Here is an 18,195-nt window from a genome sequence, read left to right as displayed (position 1 = left end):
CTTCTAACACCTATTTAATTATCCATACCAGTGCACATATAATTTTAATAGAAACAATGCAAGTAGTACATTCTCTTTGAAAACATTTTGATATACATACTAGAATTTAAAAGCAAAGTACACTTAAATCAACTTCCATCACTTTTAACTGAGAACAGCACTCAGACATGTATTATCTATGTAAATATAATGACATACTAAGGGTAGCTAGCACTAGACATCCCTATGACTCATATCTAGGGGATTTGAGTTTTGAAAGGTTTTACGTTTCATGTTCAGTAAAAATATGCCTTTGGAACATCAGTAAATTGGAACAAATACTTTAAATCTAGGTAAGAAAGAAGAAACCATCCTTGGATCCAGCTGTTTTAAATAACTATCGTCCAGTCTCCAACCTCCCCTTTGTGGGGAAGGTTGTTGAGAAGGTGGTGGCCTTTCAGCTCCAGCGGTCCTTGGAGGAAGCCAGCTATCTCGATCCGTTCCAGTCTGGCTTCAGACCTGGCTACAGCACAGAAACCGCTTTGGTCGCGTTGACCGATGATCTCTGGAGAGCCAGGGATGGAGGCCACGCCTCCATCCTAGTGCTCCTTGACCTCTCAGTGGCTTTCGATACCATCGCCCATGGTATCCTTCTGCGACGACTGCGGGAGGTGGGGGTGGGAGGCGCTGTTTTACAGTGGTTCTCCTCCTACCTCTCGGACAGGTCGCAATCGGTGTTAGTTGGGGAGCAGAGATCGACCCCTAGTCCCCTAACGTGTGGGGTGCCTCAGGGTTCGGTCCTGTCCCCCCTTCTTTTCAACATCTACATGAAACCGCTGGGTGAGATCATTCGACGGCACGGGATAAAGTACCATCAATATGCGGACGATACTCAATTGTATCTGTCCGCCCCGTGCCAACTCAACGAAGCGATGGATGTGATGAGCCAGGGGCTGGATGCTGTTAAAGACTGGATGGGGGTCAACAAGCTTGTGCTCAATCCAGAAAAGACCGAGTGGCTGCTGTGTTTCCCTCCCAAGAATTGGCCAAGTACTCCATCTCTCAGGCTGGGGGGTCAAATTATACGCCCCTCAGACAGGGTTCGCAACTTGGGAGTCCTCCTGGACCCACAGCTGACCTTCGAACATCATTTGTCAGCTGTGACCAGGGGGGCATTTGCCCAGGTTCGCCTGGTACACCAGTTGCGTCCCTACCTGAACCGGGAGGCCCTCACAACAGTCACTCGTGCCCTTGTGACCTCTAGGCTGGAATATTGCAATGTGCTCTACATGGGGCTGCCCTTGAAGAGCATTCGGCGACTCCAGCTAGTCCAGAATGCGACCGCGCGAGCGATAGTGGGTGCACCTCGGTTCAACCACGTAACACCTATCCTCCGCGAGCTGCGCTGGCTACCTGTTGATCTCTGGGTGCGCTTCAAGGTGCTACTTATCACCTATAAAGCCCTTCATGGTAGTGGGCCTGGGTACTTGAGAGACCGCCTACTGCCAATTACCTCCACCAGACCGATTTGATCGCATCGATTAGGCCTCCTCCGAATTCCATCTTCCAGCCAGTGCAAACTGGCAACTACCCGGAGGAGAGCCTTCTCGGTGGCTGCTCCGTCCCTTTGGAACGAACTCCCCGTGGAGATTCGGACCCTCACCACCCTCCAATCCTTCCACGCTGCTGTAAAGATCTGGCTGTCCCGGCTGGCCTGGGGTTAAGATTATAGCCCCACTCGAATTGTGCGATTGTTGTGTTTTTCTTTTTTTAACATGCTGTATTGTCTATTGTTTGTTGTTTCCCCTTCCCTTTTGAATTGTGAGCCGCCCTGAGTCCCCTTAGGGAAAAGGGCGGCATACAAATAAAGGCAAAAGTAAAGTAAAAAGTAATGTTTTTAGAAAGCAGCATAGAAGCATTAATAGGTCCCATGTCTAGTTTTTTGTCTAAAAATGGTGAAGGAGAAAAAAAAATCAAGCAGAAAAGTCATCTCATTTATGGAATATCCCAAGCCAAGCATATGCATGTAGTCTTCCACTTCTTTACCTAATTTTCTATAAGTCACTCAACCACTTAAAAAAAAAAAAGACATGAACAACATGAACAACAATGAAAATTACCTACCTGTCCCTTGGAACATCTAATGCTGTGTTATAGTCAGGTGGCCCTCCAGGCAGCATATTGAACAAGAGATGATTGGTGCCTCGATCCCAACTAAGATGATAAAGGAAACGAAAGAAAAATATGAGCGTCAGAACAGGAATTTTGGACATAAAACCAAAACCATTCTACAACAAAACAGTTAATTAAAATTAAAATATTCACGCTATCTTTATTTGTTTGATTTCTGCAGCAACTAATAATCAATCTGTTCACAGCCTTATACAAAACTATTAAGAAAGCATAAGAATCCAATTGAATGTATTTCTAATGTATGAATACAGGATCATAGCTTTAATTATTAATCTTTGGGAGAAAAAGACACTCAGTAATTAAGACTGTGATTCAATATCAAAACCTAACACAATATTTATATCCTGGTTGTCACATTTTCTTATAATCTCTATTCTTGAATTCCTATTTTAGTTTTGGAAGATTTCTGGAAGGAGGTACCGGGATAATTGTGCCAAAGCCTGAGCTGTTTCCTTGATCCGCAGTGTGTTCTGGTTGAGAACATCAATGGATGGTACAAATAGACAAGCACGATTGATGTCATCTGTGTAAAAGTCACTATCAGAAATAGCAGTTAATAGTTCATTGTATTCCTTGGAAATGGTGTGACTGACTAGCATGTTGTATTCATCCACATACTTCTTTAGGGAATAAATATAGACTTTGATCTTATTCTTTGGATTGAAGCCACAGCGATAAACATCAAAACATGTGTGCATCCTGCAGCTAAGATCTCCCCGTTCTGGAATGGCACTGTCTGCAGGAATCTTGATTATAGGTACATCGTGAATGCTGCGCTTCTCTAAAGTCCATTCATTTGAAGACTCAATGGAGTGAGGCCAGAACTGGAACATGCCAGTGGCAATTAACCCCAGTAGAACAACAGAAAACAGAGCAATGTAGTAGATGCGATGTTTGGTCTTCATTCTTGGGATGAGGGCTGGACCCCGAGTGTTGTATTTGACTGACGCACACATAATGAAAAAAGCCACCTTCCCACAAGCTTCTGTAGAATAGAACACATATAAAAAAAATTAAATGGCAGTATTTTATTATTAAATCAGTAAAACATGTTTGCAGATAAAATAAATATTACATAGATGCTTCCATTCTCCTATCCAATTTCTTTCTCTTTTTAAAAAAGCACTTCTGATTTTGCTTTATATATCTATTTTTCTGGAATTCTATCTCATATAATATCAACTAGGAAAACAGATAACAAAGCAAACAGGATATGCAACAAGTATACATCCCAAATTCTGTCATCTACTCCTGTTTAGTTCTGATTCCAGTATTGCAGTGGGCATATGAGGTTCCTATCTAGCTTTAGGATTTTTTGCTAAAGCAGACCAAAAAATAAGCCATTTTCTACCCTAAAGAGGGAAACATAAATTATCAATAGAACACATTCTAATTTAAGACCATTTCAAATAATACACACATATTTTGATGTGCAGTGTTTAATGACAAGATGGGCAGCATATACATTTAATAAATAATATTTCCTCAAAAATCCTTTTAATTACCCCACAAAATTAAAACACCACCACAAGAGACATATTATGTCATCTTTAAGCTATCTTATGAACTTCTGTGGGTTCTCAAGCTAGAGATACAGTTTATGGAGTGCAGTCCTATAGTGCAACAAAGTACACACTATCTTCCTTGGAAAATTGCAGAGTAATTATTTTACACATATTATAAAATGGAGGGTCAAGGCTAATACATAGCAACCTTCTCAAAGCCACATTGCAAATGTACGACCAAGCTACAGTCTGAGTCAAGGACTACCTGATTAAATGTATAATTTCAGCATACATTATCCATACAGCTATAGTGAACTAAAAATAGTTTTGTACTTATATAAGCCACTTCAGTTAAATTTAAGTGAAACAAAAGATAGCTTCCCACATGGCCAGGATGATTTATTATTTTCCATTTATTACAAAATTGGTATACCTCTTTAGAGACTCTACACAGCTCATAAATTACCAATTTATAATCTAAAACAGTGTGTTAATAAAAGGAGAAATCAGTTATTTTCCCCCAAGAAATAGTTCTAAGACCGGGAATCATCTAGTTTTCTTATTCACTTTGATTGGAGACTAGGTGAAAGCTATACAACACAATCAAGAAGATGATTTTTTTTTACAGGAGAGGGCACACCATTGCTTTATTCAAGGTAGTGGAAACTACTCCTTCTTCAAAGAATTATTACTCAAATCCATCTAGATAACTTCTTCTCTGTGTGATGGAATAGCCAAGAGGCATATATATCTACAGGTGGTCCTTGATTTACGACTGCAATTGAGCCCTAAATTTCTGTTGCTAAACAAGGAATTGTTAAGAGAATTTTCCCCTATTTTACAACCTTTTTTGCCAGAGTTGTAAGTGAATCATGTGGTCATTAAATGAATCTGGTTTCCCCCATCGTCTTTGCGTGTCAGAACCATCTGGAAAGGTTACAAATAGTGATCATGTGATCCCCAGAGTACAACTGTCAAAAATATATGTCACTTGCCAGAGTCCAAATTTGATCAAGTGGCCATAGGACGCTCCACGATAATAAATGTGAAAAATTGTTGTCACTTTTTTCAGTGCCATTATAACTTTGAACAGTCACTAAATGAATAGTTGTCGAGGGCTTCTTGCAGATCACAGGAGGTGGAGCTCAAACTGCAGAGTACCTTATTTACATCCTCAGACTTCACAATTATTGCACACTGAAGCAGTCCTAGGCTCCATTAGCAGAGGGGATAGAATCGAGATTACATGAAGTGTTAATACCACTTTATAGTGCCTTGGTAAGCCCACACTTGGAATATTGCATCCAGTTTTGGTCAACACGATATAAAAATATGTTAAGTCTCTAAAAAGAGTGCAAAGAAAAGCAACAAAGATGATTAGGGGACTGGAGGTTGAAACATATGAAGAACAGTTACAAGAATTGGGTATGTCTAATTTAATGAAAGGAAGGACTTGGAGTGACATGATAACAGTGTTCCAATATTTGAGGGGCTGCCACAAAGAAGAGGGAGTCAACCTGTTTTCCAAAGCACCTGAAGGCAGAACAAGAAGCAATGAAGGAAAACTAATCAAGGAGAGAACCGACCTGCAACTTAGGAGAAATTTCCTGACAGAAACATTAATCAGTGGAACAATTTGCCTTCAAAAGTTGTATGTGTTCCAACCCTGGAGCCTTTAGGAAGAGTTGGACAACCATTTGTCTGAAAAGGGTTTTCCTGTTTGAGCAGGAGCTTTGAGTAGAAGACCTCCAAGTCCCTTCCAATTCTATTATTCTGTTAGCATACAGAATAATGTCATGGAATTATTATAGAGTTACTATGGATGTTTGGTGAAACTCAATTTACATAGGTGAAAAAGGAAGATTTAAGGAATTTGCACACAGCCCAGTAAAACACTAAAGAACTGGATATAAATATTGGAAAGGATAAGGACATTTGGAAAGGTTTTGAATTTTAGCCACTTAAATTAAGAAAAACAAACTGTTTTAGGTAAGAAATAGAGTCCCAACTTAAAAATATTTTTCAGGCTTCATTTACCAGAACTGTTTTTTTTTCAAATATAAGTTGTACACATGTTAAATTTATTTATTTGAAACAGGATATCAATATAATTAAGTAACATTTTCCCAAAGTATATATAAGCAAAAGTTTGACTTGTGATTTTCATTTGAATTGAAAAGTGGTAACAGAAATATTATATTGTACAAATCTTTCCAATATGATGCATTAAAATTTGTAATTAAAAACAGGTACTAGATGACAAAGTGACCTTCAAATACAAAATGGCAAAACAGAAGAACTAGATGAGTAGATCATATGGGGAACATTTTGTATAATATATTCAGGGGCTGAAACAAATGTCTTCTCTAAATAATTCAAGTAATAAAATTATCTCACAAACCATTACATTTTCCCAGTTATATTTCTATTTATGTCATTTAGAATTTCAATAATGGTTTGCAATAAAATAAAAGCTTAGGATTTTTTTTTACTTTGAGAGTCTTGCCATTTTTTAAAATTAAGAAATATTCATGCTTTGAATTAAGACTTTCTAATTATACTCAATTAAATACACTGTAATTACTTGTGGTGAACTATATTTTCTTCCCAAGAATTTTCAATTCACCACACACTGGGGCGAAAGAAGAACTATTTAGATTGTTCCAGCAACCATCAATTTTTTACTGCAGTCACAAACCAGAACTAAGTGTAATCCCCCCCAAAATGACAATGAAAATAAATTTTAAATAAGGTTTATGTAAAATCGTATACTTAAATGAGAAATATGTTATAAGAAAAGCCTAAAGACATTTGCTACTCAACTTCTCAGACAAGATGATTTCAAACTTTGTTAAAAGTGGTTTTTCTAAAAACATATTAAATGAACATAATATGCATCCATTAATAAGGAGCTCCATAAATAACTAGTACATTTTTATGTATTTCTTTCAAAAAATAAACAATTCCATGATACATAGGGAAATTTCTAAACCACCCGTAACTTCAACATATCCAAAGTAGAATTACTGAAGCTACGCTTGTGCTAATAAATAACTTTAAATCATATTTTAGGTACCTTATGCCTTTTTAAAACATTTTTGCAGTCTGCAATCAAATGAATTATAAAACAGAATCATTACCTCTGTACAGAATCATTACCCTGAACAGAATTTCTCCAAAAAGCTCCTTGATCTTGTCAATATTTTCTTCATGAAGACAGTTTAATAGTTAATGTACTGTCACTATAAATCTTAACATAGTAATAAAACTAATCTCCCATTCTCTCATTTCTTACACAGTAGAATGACCGTTGTCTTACCTGAACGGTCCTTCTATGGGTGCTGCGAAGGGAATCCAATCATGGGTTAACTTAGCCTTCTAGCCTTGAGACTGAGTATGCAAATATCAAAGTTACGCCTCCTCTGACTGGACTTCCGCTTCCTCCCCAGTTCTTATTACGAAGTCCACCGAAGAAGCATTATGTCAATCCTCAACAAGCCGCAAGTCATCCGGCACTACGGAGTCAAGTCCAGTCAGTAACTAGTCACAGTCAAATGGAGCCCTGACCAGCCGAAGCCGCGGGCGGGTTTGGATTCCCTTCGCAGCACCCATAGAAGGACCGTTCAGGTAAGACAACGGTCATTCTCCTGTGTGCTGCTCCGGGAATCCAATCATGGGATATATCAAAGCAATGAACTCCCAGGGCGGGAGCTAGGCTGGTCAGGCTCCTCCGCAGACGGAAGGACCCTTTGCAACACTCTCCGCCCAAAGGACGCCTCGGCCGAGGCGAAGACATCAATCTTGTAGTGGCGAATAAAAGGCGAGGGGGATGCCCAAGTGGCCGCCCTGCAAATCTCTTCCACGGACGCTTGCGTCGCCCAGGCCGCTGTGGTGGCCGCACTCCTGGTGGAATGAGGAGTGATTCGCCTTGGAACCGGTCTGGAGTGGGTGTCATACGCCAACGCAATGCAAGCTTTCAACCATCGGCCGATGGTGTGGGAGGACACCTTCTGTCCCATTGAAGATGGCTGGAAGGAGACGAACAGGGCCTCCGATCTTCGGAACGACGCCGTGCGCTTCACATAGCGACGAAGAGCCCTGCGCACATCCAGATGGTGCCACTGACGTTCCCGCGGATGAGACGGGTGAGGACAAAAGTCCGGCAGGACAAGTTCTTGAGTTCTGTGAAACAATGAATTTATCTTTGGAAGAAAGGTCGGATCCAAACGAAGCACTACCTTGTTCGGGTGGAAGATGCAAAGATCCGCACGAACCGAAAGGGCTGCTAGCTCCGACACCCTCCTGGCCGATGTTATGGCCACCAGGAAAGCCGTCTTGAGTGTCAGCAAGCGGAGGCTGATGGAGTGTAGAGGCTCAAAGGGGGCAGCTGTAAGGGCCCTGAGAACCAAGGTCAAATCCCACGTGGGATAACGATGTACCGTCGGCGGTCGTAAGTTGGAAGCACCCTTAAGGAAGGTTCGAACTCGCAAGTGCTGGGATAAGGAGCGGCCTTGGCCACCCCCGACCACCGTTGACAAGGCTGTGACCTGACGGCGAAGTGTGTTTGGTGCCAACCCCTTGTTGAGGCCGGACTGCAAGAAATCCAGAACCTGGGGCACCGAGGCCTTGATGGGATCGAACCCGGTGCGTCGGCACCAGCGGCAGAAGGCCTGCCAGGTAGCTTCGTAAATACGGGTAGTCGACGGGCGACGGGCCGCTTGAATTGTAGAGATGACTTCGTCTGAATAGTGGAGGGCCGCTAGCATCTCCCGCTCACGTGCCACACGGCTAACTGCAACAGCTGAGGGCCCGGGTGCCGGAGAGCCCCTTGGTGGAGCTGAATCTTGTCGTCCGGGATCCTCCAAGGACGCGAAACGGACAGATGGACGAGGTCTGCGTACCAGGGACGTCTGGGCCACATTGGAGCGACCAGCAGCACTTCCGCCTGTTCTGTCAATATCTTCTGAATGACCGACGGAAGGATCGGGAGAGGAGGAAAGGCATAGAGAAGGCCGGCCGGCCAACGGCTGCGTAGAGCGTCTACCCCCTCCGCCCCCGGAGCCTGGTATCGGGAGTAAAACCGGGGAAGTTGTGCGTTGCGCGGGTGAGCGAACAGATCCACCTCGGGCAGGCCGAAGCGGCGAGAGAGCTCCTGGAAGAGAATGGGGTGGAGCTGCCACTCCCCCTGATCCACAGTCGCTCTGCTCAGCCAGTCCGCCTGAGTGTTGGCTTCGCCCGAGATGTGCTCCGCCCGAATCGATGAGAGTCTGGGCTCCGCCCAATGGAACAACCTTTCCGCTTCCAGCATCAGAGCTCTGGACTGCGTTCCCCCTTGGCGGTTGATGTGAGCCTTGGAGGCCACATTGTCGGTCAGGATTAACACATGGTGATGAGATACAATGTCCCGAAATTCCAGGAGAGCCAGACGGATGGCCCGCAACTCCAGCCAGTTTATGCTGTTCGCCAGCTCCTGATCCGACCATCGACCTTGGGCCACCTTGTCCAGGGCATGGGCCCCCCATCCGAATAAGCTGGCGTCCGTTGTAACTTGAACGCGGTCCGGCTCCTTGAATGGACATCCCCTGAGGAGCCTGGACGACATCCACCAATGCAGGGACCGCCTGGCCTTGCCCGGGAGCTGCACCTTGATGTGGGAATGACTGGTATGCGCTCTTTGGAAGGGCAGCAGGAACCACTGGAGAGGACGCGCATGGAACCTGGCCCAGGGCACCACGCTGATGCAGGAGATCATCTTCCCTAGCAGTTTGGAAAGCGACAGCAGCGGTACTCGCCGATGGGATAGCGCATGATGCGCTAGGCGGTATATGCTCTGCCTCCTTTCCGGGGACAGGAAAACCTCGCACGACATCGAGTTGATGGTGGTTCCCAGATGAAGGAGGGACGTGGTTGGGCGCAGGTGGCTCTTGGGCAGATTGAGGACAAAGCCATGGTCCCGCAATGCGTCCATCGTGACCTGTAGGTCTCGGAGGGCCTGATCTCGAGAGGACGACAGCACCAACACGTCGTCCAAATAACAATTGATGCGTATTGGAATTGAGCGAAGGGAGGCTGCCAATACTGCCAGAAGCTTGGTGAACGTGCGCGGGGCCGAGGAGAGGCCGAATGGCAAGGCCCGGTATTGATAATGACGGCCGTTGAAGTGAAACCGCAGGAACTTCCGATGTGCCGGATGAATGGGCACATGGAGGTACGCTTCTTTGATGTCTATGGAAGTCATCATGTCGCCTTGGCGGATGGAAGCCAATATGCTCTTTAGAGAGTGCATTTTGAATTTTTGGTATTTGATATACTGATTGAGCTGTTTCAAATCTAGGATTGCCCTCCATCCCCCGGAGTTCTTTGGTACTAGGAACAAGATGGAATAAAACCCTAGGCCTCCCTGCCCTTTGGGAACTTGCTCTATGGCCCTGATGGTGAGAAGATGAGATATTTCGGTGTCCATAAGGCGCCGCTTTGACGGGCACCTGGGCACAGGGCACCTGATGAACCTCCTCGGGGGGATGGATAGAAATTCTAGCGTGAGACCCAAACTCACTACTTGAAGGGCCCAGGCGTCTGACGTGAGCTCCGCCCACCGGTGGGCGAAGGCCAAGAGACGTCCTCCTATGGGCCCTACCTCCTGCGAGTCAGCGGTATCTGCGAAAGGATCGGTTGCCCGCTCCTCGGAATGACCGTCTACTCTGCGCCTGACTCTGCTGGCGCCCCCTGTCTCTGGCCCCGGCTCGGTCCTGGCCACGGTCCTGTGCCTGGGAGAACCCCCTGGTATAGTTGGGGACATAGGGGGCAGAGGTAAACCCCGAGTCCCCCGACCGAAAGGGCTGCCGTCTACCATAAGGCTGTGGCCTTCTGGCCACACGGGCACTTGTGGAGGGAAGCACCCTACGTCTGTCCCGAGTCTCAATGAGAATTGGATCCAGCACTGAACCAAACAAGGCCCCGCCCTTAAAGGGCGTGGATGCTAGACGCCACTTGGATTTGATATCAGCTTGCCAGTGGCGGAGCCAGAGCAAACGGCGAGAGGCCACATTGGAAGCCACGGCTCGGGAAGCAAACTTTGCCGCGCTAAGGGTGGCATCAGCAGAAAACTCTAGGGCCGCTATCAGTTTGGTGACATCCTGATGGAGGCGCAGTTCCTCCGGATCCAGCCTTTCCTGTAGCTGTCTCAGCCAAACTAAAGAAGTCCTATTAAAGAAGGAAGCTGCAGTTGCTGATCGCAAGGCCCACGCTGCTGCCTGATGAGTCTTGCGAAGGACCGATTCGGCCTTGCGGTCCTCGGCCTTCAATCCTTCCGAAATTTCAGAAGGAATTAATGCCGGTGAAGCAAGAGCCGCTATGGGAGCATCCACTGTGGGAAACTGCAGGAGGGCCTCCAACTCTGGGGAAGATGTGAAAAGCTTCCTATCACCAGACCCAGGGGGCTTAACCGCGGTCGGCTCATCCCACTGCTTTTGGATTAAATCAAGAAAAAGCTTGGGAGATGGGATAAAATCCTGCAGAGCCACCTGCTCAGCAAAGAGCCGCTCGGTGGCATCCAGGCCCACAGCAGCACTTTCTGCAGAAATTGCCTCCCCCATGTGGGTGGTAGTCTTGGCCTTATATAGCAGGGATTTGAAAAGAGTGTGCCTGAAAAGCCCAGGGGGCGGAGGCTGGTCCACAGGAAGGCCCTCGTCACCAGAGAGTTCCCTATCCTGGATTTCACCTTCCTCCACTAAAGGAGATTGTGCGCTAAACACAGAGTGTAAAGGGGAAGGAGGATCAGTTTGCAGAATGGAAGAATCCCCTTGTACTGCTTGGGGAGCCAGGCCTGAGTAGGCCAGAGTAGGCCTGGAGACCTGGGATCTACGCGCTAATTCCGCATCCACCCCTCTGGAAATAGCCTCTGAGATCATGCTGTAGAATTCAGCAGAAAGGCCCAAATCCTGGCCCTCCAGAGGCCTGAGGCCTGCAGCTGTGGGGGTGAACGTGGCAGAGGGCCCAGCGCGTGGAGGTGAACGAAGAGAAGCCCCACTAGCCTCCGAAATAATTGGGGGAGAACGAGGCCCGAAAGCCCCTACCTCGGGAATAGGGCCCTGGGGAAGCTGAATATCAGGAGACCAACCCTGCTCAACAACCCTCACCGGAGACACAGGGTGCTGAACCAAAACCGGAGGGGAAGAAATGGGAGCCCCAGATGCCTTGGGGGGAACTTTGGCCTTGTCCTTGCGCTTGTGCGACTTATCCCGAACAGTAGATGAGGCTCGAGGCCTACTAGTAGAGGCCCTGGTCGCGGCCCTGCTGGGCCCAGGGCTGGCCCCTCCCTCGCCAGGGGAACGGGGCTCAGAAACTGGCCGGACAGTACCTTGCAATTGATCAGCCATGATATGAGTTTGAAAGAGCTCAATCAGCGAGACAAAGGAATGCAATTGAAAGCACTTCGCCAAGAACGCCACGTGGAAGCAGAGACTAAGAGAAGCGACCTCCTCCCTGAGTCAGCAAACTCGAGTGAGGGAAAAGGGAGGGGCGGAAGCAGTGCGCAGACTCAAGCGCGCGAACAAAATCTGCCTTCTCATCCCAGGCGTTAGAGCGCATGCGTGAAAAGCGCTTCCAAATAAGGTCACCGGCTTCAAAGGCGCGAAATTCAAAGGAACCGCAAGGGAAATTCCCAACAGCCGATCCGTGTAATCCTCCGGCAGCCGCTCCAGCGAGGGCACAAAGGAGGGAGGCGGGGAAGGGGGGGAAGACCCGCTCCGACAAGCCAAAGCCTCGGATCTGACCGCGCCCGCGGGCGGGTGCTATCCGGCAGGGGTGGCAGCGCTGGGAGACTCAGCTTCCTTGCGCGCTGATGATAAGGGAGGGCAGGCGGAGAAGCCCCACTCCAGCTGCAGCGATCCGATATCCCTTTAAGGGAAATAGCGAGGGAGGAATCTGCTGACAGCAATCTGCCGCTTTACCTCCAATCCAGCAAGAAATCCACAGTGAAAAACCAAGTAATTTCATCCTTAACCTAGAAATATTAGCAATTAATCAAGAGAGCGTTGAAAATAAGTCTCGTAGGCTTGACTGAGTAATAAGGACTGGGGAGGAAGCGGAAGTCCAGTCAGAGGAGGCGTAACTTTGATATTTGCATACTCAGTCTCAAGGCTAGAAGGCTAAGTTAACCCATGATTGGATTCCCGGAGCAGCACACAGGAGAATAAGCAGGTTTCATATTAAGATCAGACATCTGAAACAAATTTTAATTTGCTAGGAATATAGTTTCTTCCTCCGACTATACTGTCATGGAAGTACTTAATCATCTATATATTATTGGACAGAAGATAAAAGTTTTTTTCTATAGCAGTAAATTCACAAATGAGTAATAATCCATATAGAGATGATTGTATAGTTCCATAGCAGTGGAATTCTGCATCAACCAAATTATAGAAAGAATTTTACTGTTAAACAAATTCTTTCACTATCAACTGAAACTTGATCAATGACTCCTTCTGCAATTTTCAGTACCAGACAGTTATACTTAGAATGAAAGATTTGCAGCTTTTGTTTGCATATCATGCTTCACTATAAATCACTGTTTCTCAATCTCGGCAACTTTCAAGAGGTGTGGACTTCAACTCCCAGAATTTCTCAGTAAGCTGTCCTGACTGAAGAATTCTGGGAATTGAAGTCCACTTATCTTAAATTTGCAAGGTTGAGTAACATTGCAATAAGCAATTTAACCATGGTCTACCAAATTAACTCACTGTTCTGATTCATAGACTACATTATAGCTAGCCACCCAGAATTGGTTCATAGAATATATTAGGATAATGCAAGCACAGAAAAATTCAAATATTTCAGACCTTAATCTGGAAATTTAGGATGAAAGTGGTATGGACTATATATGGGAGGAGTGATAAAATTGGGATTTGTTGGAAAAACACATTTGGGAGAAACTTAAATGTTTATAATTCAAGGCGTCACTTTCAAATCCTCAACATTAAAGCCATTTAAATTCAATAGCTGGATTCATAAAACATGCTAAACCATTAACTATAAACTTTCAACGACAAGGGCTAAACTACACCAAGCACAATACTATAAATCTAGCATGCTGTATTAGCCAGGCCATCACTTTAAGGCAAGATGTGATTTGGCTTTGCTTAGCATGATAAACAAAGCCATTAATTTGTTAACAATAGTTTTATCAATGATATGTTGCACAAATAAAGCTAATAAAAAAGGCTACAGACACAAAATGCTGGCTGGCTTTATCCATCTTTATTAGTTTTTCTACCTTCTTGATCAATGTCAAACTCTTCCTTGGATTAAAACGGAGTTAGAATAGAATAGAATAGAATAACAGAGTTGGAAGGGACCTTGGAGGTCTTCTAGTCCAACCCCCTGCTCAGGCAGGAAACCCTACACCACTTTAGACAAATGATTATCCAACATCTTCTTAAAGATTTCCAGTGTTGGGGCATTCACAACTTCTGGAAGCAAGTTGTTCCACTGATTCATTGTTCTAACTGTCAGGAAATTTCTCCTCAGTTCTAACTTCCTTCTCTCCTTGATTAGTTTCCACCCATTGCTTCTTGTCCTACCCTCAGGTGCTTTGGAGAATAGCTTGACTCCCTCTTCTTTGTGGCTTTCTGAGTTCTCATACATTTTGCTAATTAACAAGTTGCCGGGGTTTTGTAGCCCTTAGTTGATAGGACTTGAGGCTTAACTACCAGAAGTGTATTTCTGAATTGATGTGTTATCTCCTTTTTGACAGGGAACCACGAAATAATGGTTGGAGGAAGGAAACAGTGAGATGGAGTGAAGGAATTTGCAGGGCAGAAATCAAGAATTTCAAAACAGCCATTCTATCCCGCAGAAGCCGACACCATGCAGGGAGGCTTTGGGATCTGGATGGAGGAGAAGTGGAAGCCTTTCACCTCTCGCTGCTCTTGGGGCCACCTGACATCCCGCTCTGCCTACCCCAAACCTCTTTCCCAATCTCTTAGAAGACACCCTCCGCAAGAGACGGGCCCAGAACAACCTCAAGTCGCCGGGGATACTTCTCTCACCTGCGGACCTTCCGCCCGACTGAGGCTCGGCGGAGGGGACCGCGATGGGCAGACGTCCCCCTCGACCCCTCCGACTTCGCCAGCCACGGCCGACGTTTCCGGCTTCCGCTTGAGCATGACGTCATTTCCTGCGCGCGTTCAGTTTCTTCGTGAGTGACAGCGTCTCGAGCTCTGGAAGCCGGCTAGTCTTTGTTTAACATCTAGAATCGACTGCAAGGAGCAGGGGGCGTTATCGGAACTCCTGGTCAGAGATTTTTCCCGTCCTTGCAGCGAGCCAACCACGACCCCTCAGAGGTCGCTACCGAAAGAGGACAAACGCTACATTTGGGGAATATGTGTGTATGTACACAAGTAGTTGTCTTTAGTAGCCCCGGTATGTGGAACATTTGCCACTAAAAGTACAGTTGCACTTTGTCTGTTGAGACTCTCAGTCATCCAGGTCATGGTTGTCCCAAATGTAATTTTTCAGGAAGCAATTAGACTTTCTTTTTTCCTTTGAAGATGTTGTGCTTCTCATCCAAGGAGCTTCTTCAGCTCTGACAGGATAGCAATAGCACTTAGACTTATATATTGCTTCACAGTGCTTTCCAACCCTCTCTAAGTGGTTTACAGAGTCAGAATATTGCCCCCAACAATCTGGTCCTCATTTTACCCACCTCGGAAGGATGGAAAGCTGAATCAACCTTGAGCCAATTTGAACTGCAGCTAGCAGTCAGCTGAAGTAGCTGCTCTCTAACCACTGCAGCAATGGAAGGATTGGGACAACCATGACCTGGATGACCGAGAATCTCTACATACTTTTTCTATACAATTTGGGATGAACACTTTGAATGGTGTGGGAGTAGGAATGGATTTCCAAGAAAAATTGCAGACTATAGGAACCAAGAGCACTACTCGGGTGACCTTGAGGACACAGATAAACCCTTAACTGCTTCAACTATCCCCTAAAAGGATGCAAATGACCAGCTCTCTGAAAGGAATATAAATTCTTCCATTCCCCATTATCCTGCCAGAGCTGAAGAAGCTTCTTGAATGAGAAGCGAAATATCTTCAAAGAAAAAAAAAAAGTCAAATTGCCTCCTAAAAAGCACTTTTGGGATAATTGCCCTTTTTGTACACATAAGCAATTATCACACCATATATGGTCGGGAAGAATAATCTAGTTGTGCCCGTTCTCTCTCTCTCCATATATATATATAATATTAATTTGTGTGTGTGTACACATACACACATACAAATATATTTTAAGAAAACAGACACAACTGGATTACCCTTCCCGACCACATATGGTGTGATACCTGCTTGTGTGTACACAGTGTAATTGTACCCTTGGCGACAAATGTTCCAAATACTATAATCCCAAATACTGGGATTACGAAAATGAAGATATGATTTTGAGTTTAGTATTCACCTAGAAAAGACAAAAATCTTATCTGACGGTTTCTAAGCTAACCTGAGATTTGTGCCATGTAGGGCTCTACAGGGGAAAAATAGCAGTTGGAAAATTAGGTCAGTTTGTGTATGATCAGTAAATCAGTAAAAATGATCAGTAAATATTAGAACCTATATTAAAGTCACAGAAGAAGCAGAATTTTTATATAAGGTTTGTGTGTGTGTGTGTGTGTGTGTTGTGTTTCATGAGGTGTAATGTATACATTGGTGTATTATGTATACATTGGTAGGTGGCATTTGGATTGAAAGTTTTTATTTTCAGTTGTAATCTGAGCAATATATATCATGTTTAGCATGAACAAAATGGGCATTAACTAGCTATATGCCTCATTGTGGTCATAAAGAAGAACAATAATAGTATTTTCTATAATATGCAACTTAAACTGTAAGGAAGAGCTTCCAGGGTGCAAGAAAATTTGACTTTTTAATGACATTGTATCTTAAAACAATTGGTATCTATAGAGACAACAAATTCAATTTTTGTAATAGATAAATATTATTATTATTATATACTGAAGCCTGAGGAGGGCGAAAACAGCTTCCCCACACCCTCCAGAAGGCCGAAAATAAGCTGGCTGGAGCTGACATAGGGCAATGCCTCACATGCCCTCAGACATGGTTCCATGTGCCACCTGTGGCACGTGTGCCATAGGTTCACCATCACAAGTCCAGGTCTTATTCATCACAGTAATAAACTCAGCTAATGTACTTGAAGTAAAAATAAGGGTTCAAGGTTATCATTTTCTCCACATTTCAAAGACATCACTTTTGAAGGCTGATCTCCAAAAGCAGAGGGCAGTGCTGCTCCACTGAAATCTAAAAAGAATGTACAGTACATTATATGCTTGTTGAAAGAGAAATCTGGCCAGTGAGGCTTTGCAGCAATGGTGGGTTACAGCCCCCAGGCCTGCCATGCCCCCGAACCGGTTCCCCAGTCGTCGTCGCCATCTTGTTCTTCAGTTCTACGCATGTGCAGAACAATTTTATTTCACTGTGCATGTGTGCACAATGTGCATCAAGCATGCATGCGCTCACACACAAGCGAACCGGCTGTAATAGCGGCCAGAACCCACCCCTGCTTTGGAGGTACTGAAGTGGACCATCCAAAGCTAAGTAGATCAATTAGCATGCCCTTCTATGGTGACCAAGGAAGGCACATAAATTTATCTTGACTATCAGGATCTCACTAGTGATTAGAACTCTGTGGTTTGATTTCTCCCCGCCCCCCTAATTATTTCCAAGTATGAAAAAATAGGAAACACAAGATTTATATTCTGGTACGGTAAAGGGTAGATGAATAAGAAGCATGGGAGAAAATAAGAGAGTTTACTTACAGTAGCCATAAGATCAGGGGTGGGTTGCTAATCCCGTTCCAACCGGTTCGGTTGGAACGGGGGCGGGGGCGTCCTCGTGCACGCGCGTAGTTCATGCATGCGTCTTAGCGCCTGCGCGATGCTCCAGCTGCTCACGGAAAATCACGAGGCGCTGTATGTGCCAGCCAGCTGCTTGCGGAGAATCGCGCAGGCGCTGTGTGTGCCATGCGCCTGCGTGGAAGCGCAAAAGCCTTCAAAGACCGGTAAGGAGCGCGGGGGAGTGGGTGGACCCTTCGCCGTTCCCGGAAGTTACTTCCGGGTTCGCCGACCAACCGGTTCGTGGCGACTGCCGCGAACCAGTTGAAACCCACCCCTGCATAGGATCTTTATTAAACTATCCATTTTGTATAGTTTTTTTTTAGTTTTGCTCTAGAATTTTCTTTTATAAAGCAAATATAAACTTTTTTTTAACTTTATGAATCTTTTTCAAACATGTTCATTGTCCTAACCTATACAAAGGCACTCCAGGCAATCAATAAGCCCAGTAGAATTTGCTAAGCAAATTAAATGTGACAAAATCAAATATCTTGTCATTTGATTTGTGACTCAGCATCACATTTTTTGGTGTTTTTAAAGGAAATTTTCTTCAAAATCGTCATGGACAAATCAGCTGGAGAGGGCTGATGGAAAGGAGGAAAATCTCAT

The 18,195-nt window shown here is 45.0% G+C and overlaps 1 protein-coding gene across 1 annotated transcript in view; it reads right to left on the bottom strand.

Annotated features, from left to right (window-relative positions):
* EXT2 (exostosin glycosyltransferase 2) overlaps positions 1 to 14,820 on the bottom strand; it is an 81,756-nt gene extending 66,936 nt beyond the window's left edge. Inside the window, exons 1-3 of the mRNA XM_087719929.1 lie at positions 14,726 to 14,820; positions 2,593 to 3,157; positions 2,104 to 2,193 (exon numbers count right to left, since the gene is read on the bottom strand). Of these exons, the coding sequence (XP_087576055.1) occupies positions 2,104 to 2,193; positions 2,593 to 3,128 (626 nt within the window). The 5' untranslated portion in view covers positions 3,129 to 3,157; positions 14,726 to 14,820. The remainder of the gene's footprint in view (positions 1 to 2,103; positions 2,194 to 2,592; positions 3,158 to 14,725) is intronic.
* Positions 14,821 to 18,195: the final 3,375 nt, after the last annotated feature.

This window comes from Thamnophis sirtalis, unplaced genomic scaffold, assembly GCF_051295495.1.
Source record: "Thamnophis sirtalis isolate CommonGarterSnake01/CBP01778 unplaced genomic scaffold, rThaSir2_p1.2 scaffold_1, whole genome shotgun sequence".
NCBI classification, from domain to species: domain Eukaryota; kingdom Metazoa; phylum Chordata; class Lepidosauria; order Squamata; family Natricidae; genus Thamnophis; species Thamnophis sirtalis.
Note: the sequence above shows the minus strand (reverse complement) of the source record. Positions and strands in the feature narration are given on the sequence as shown.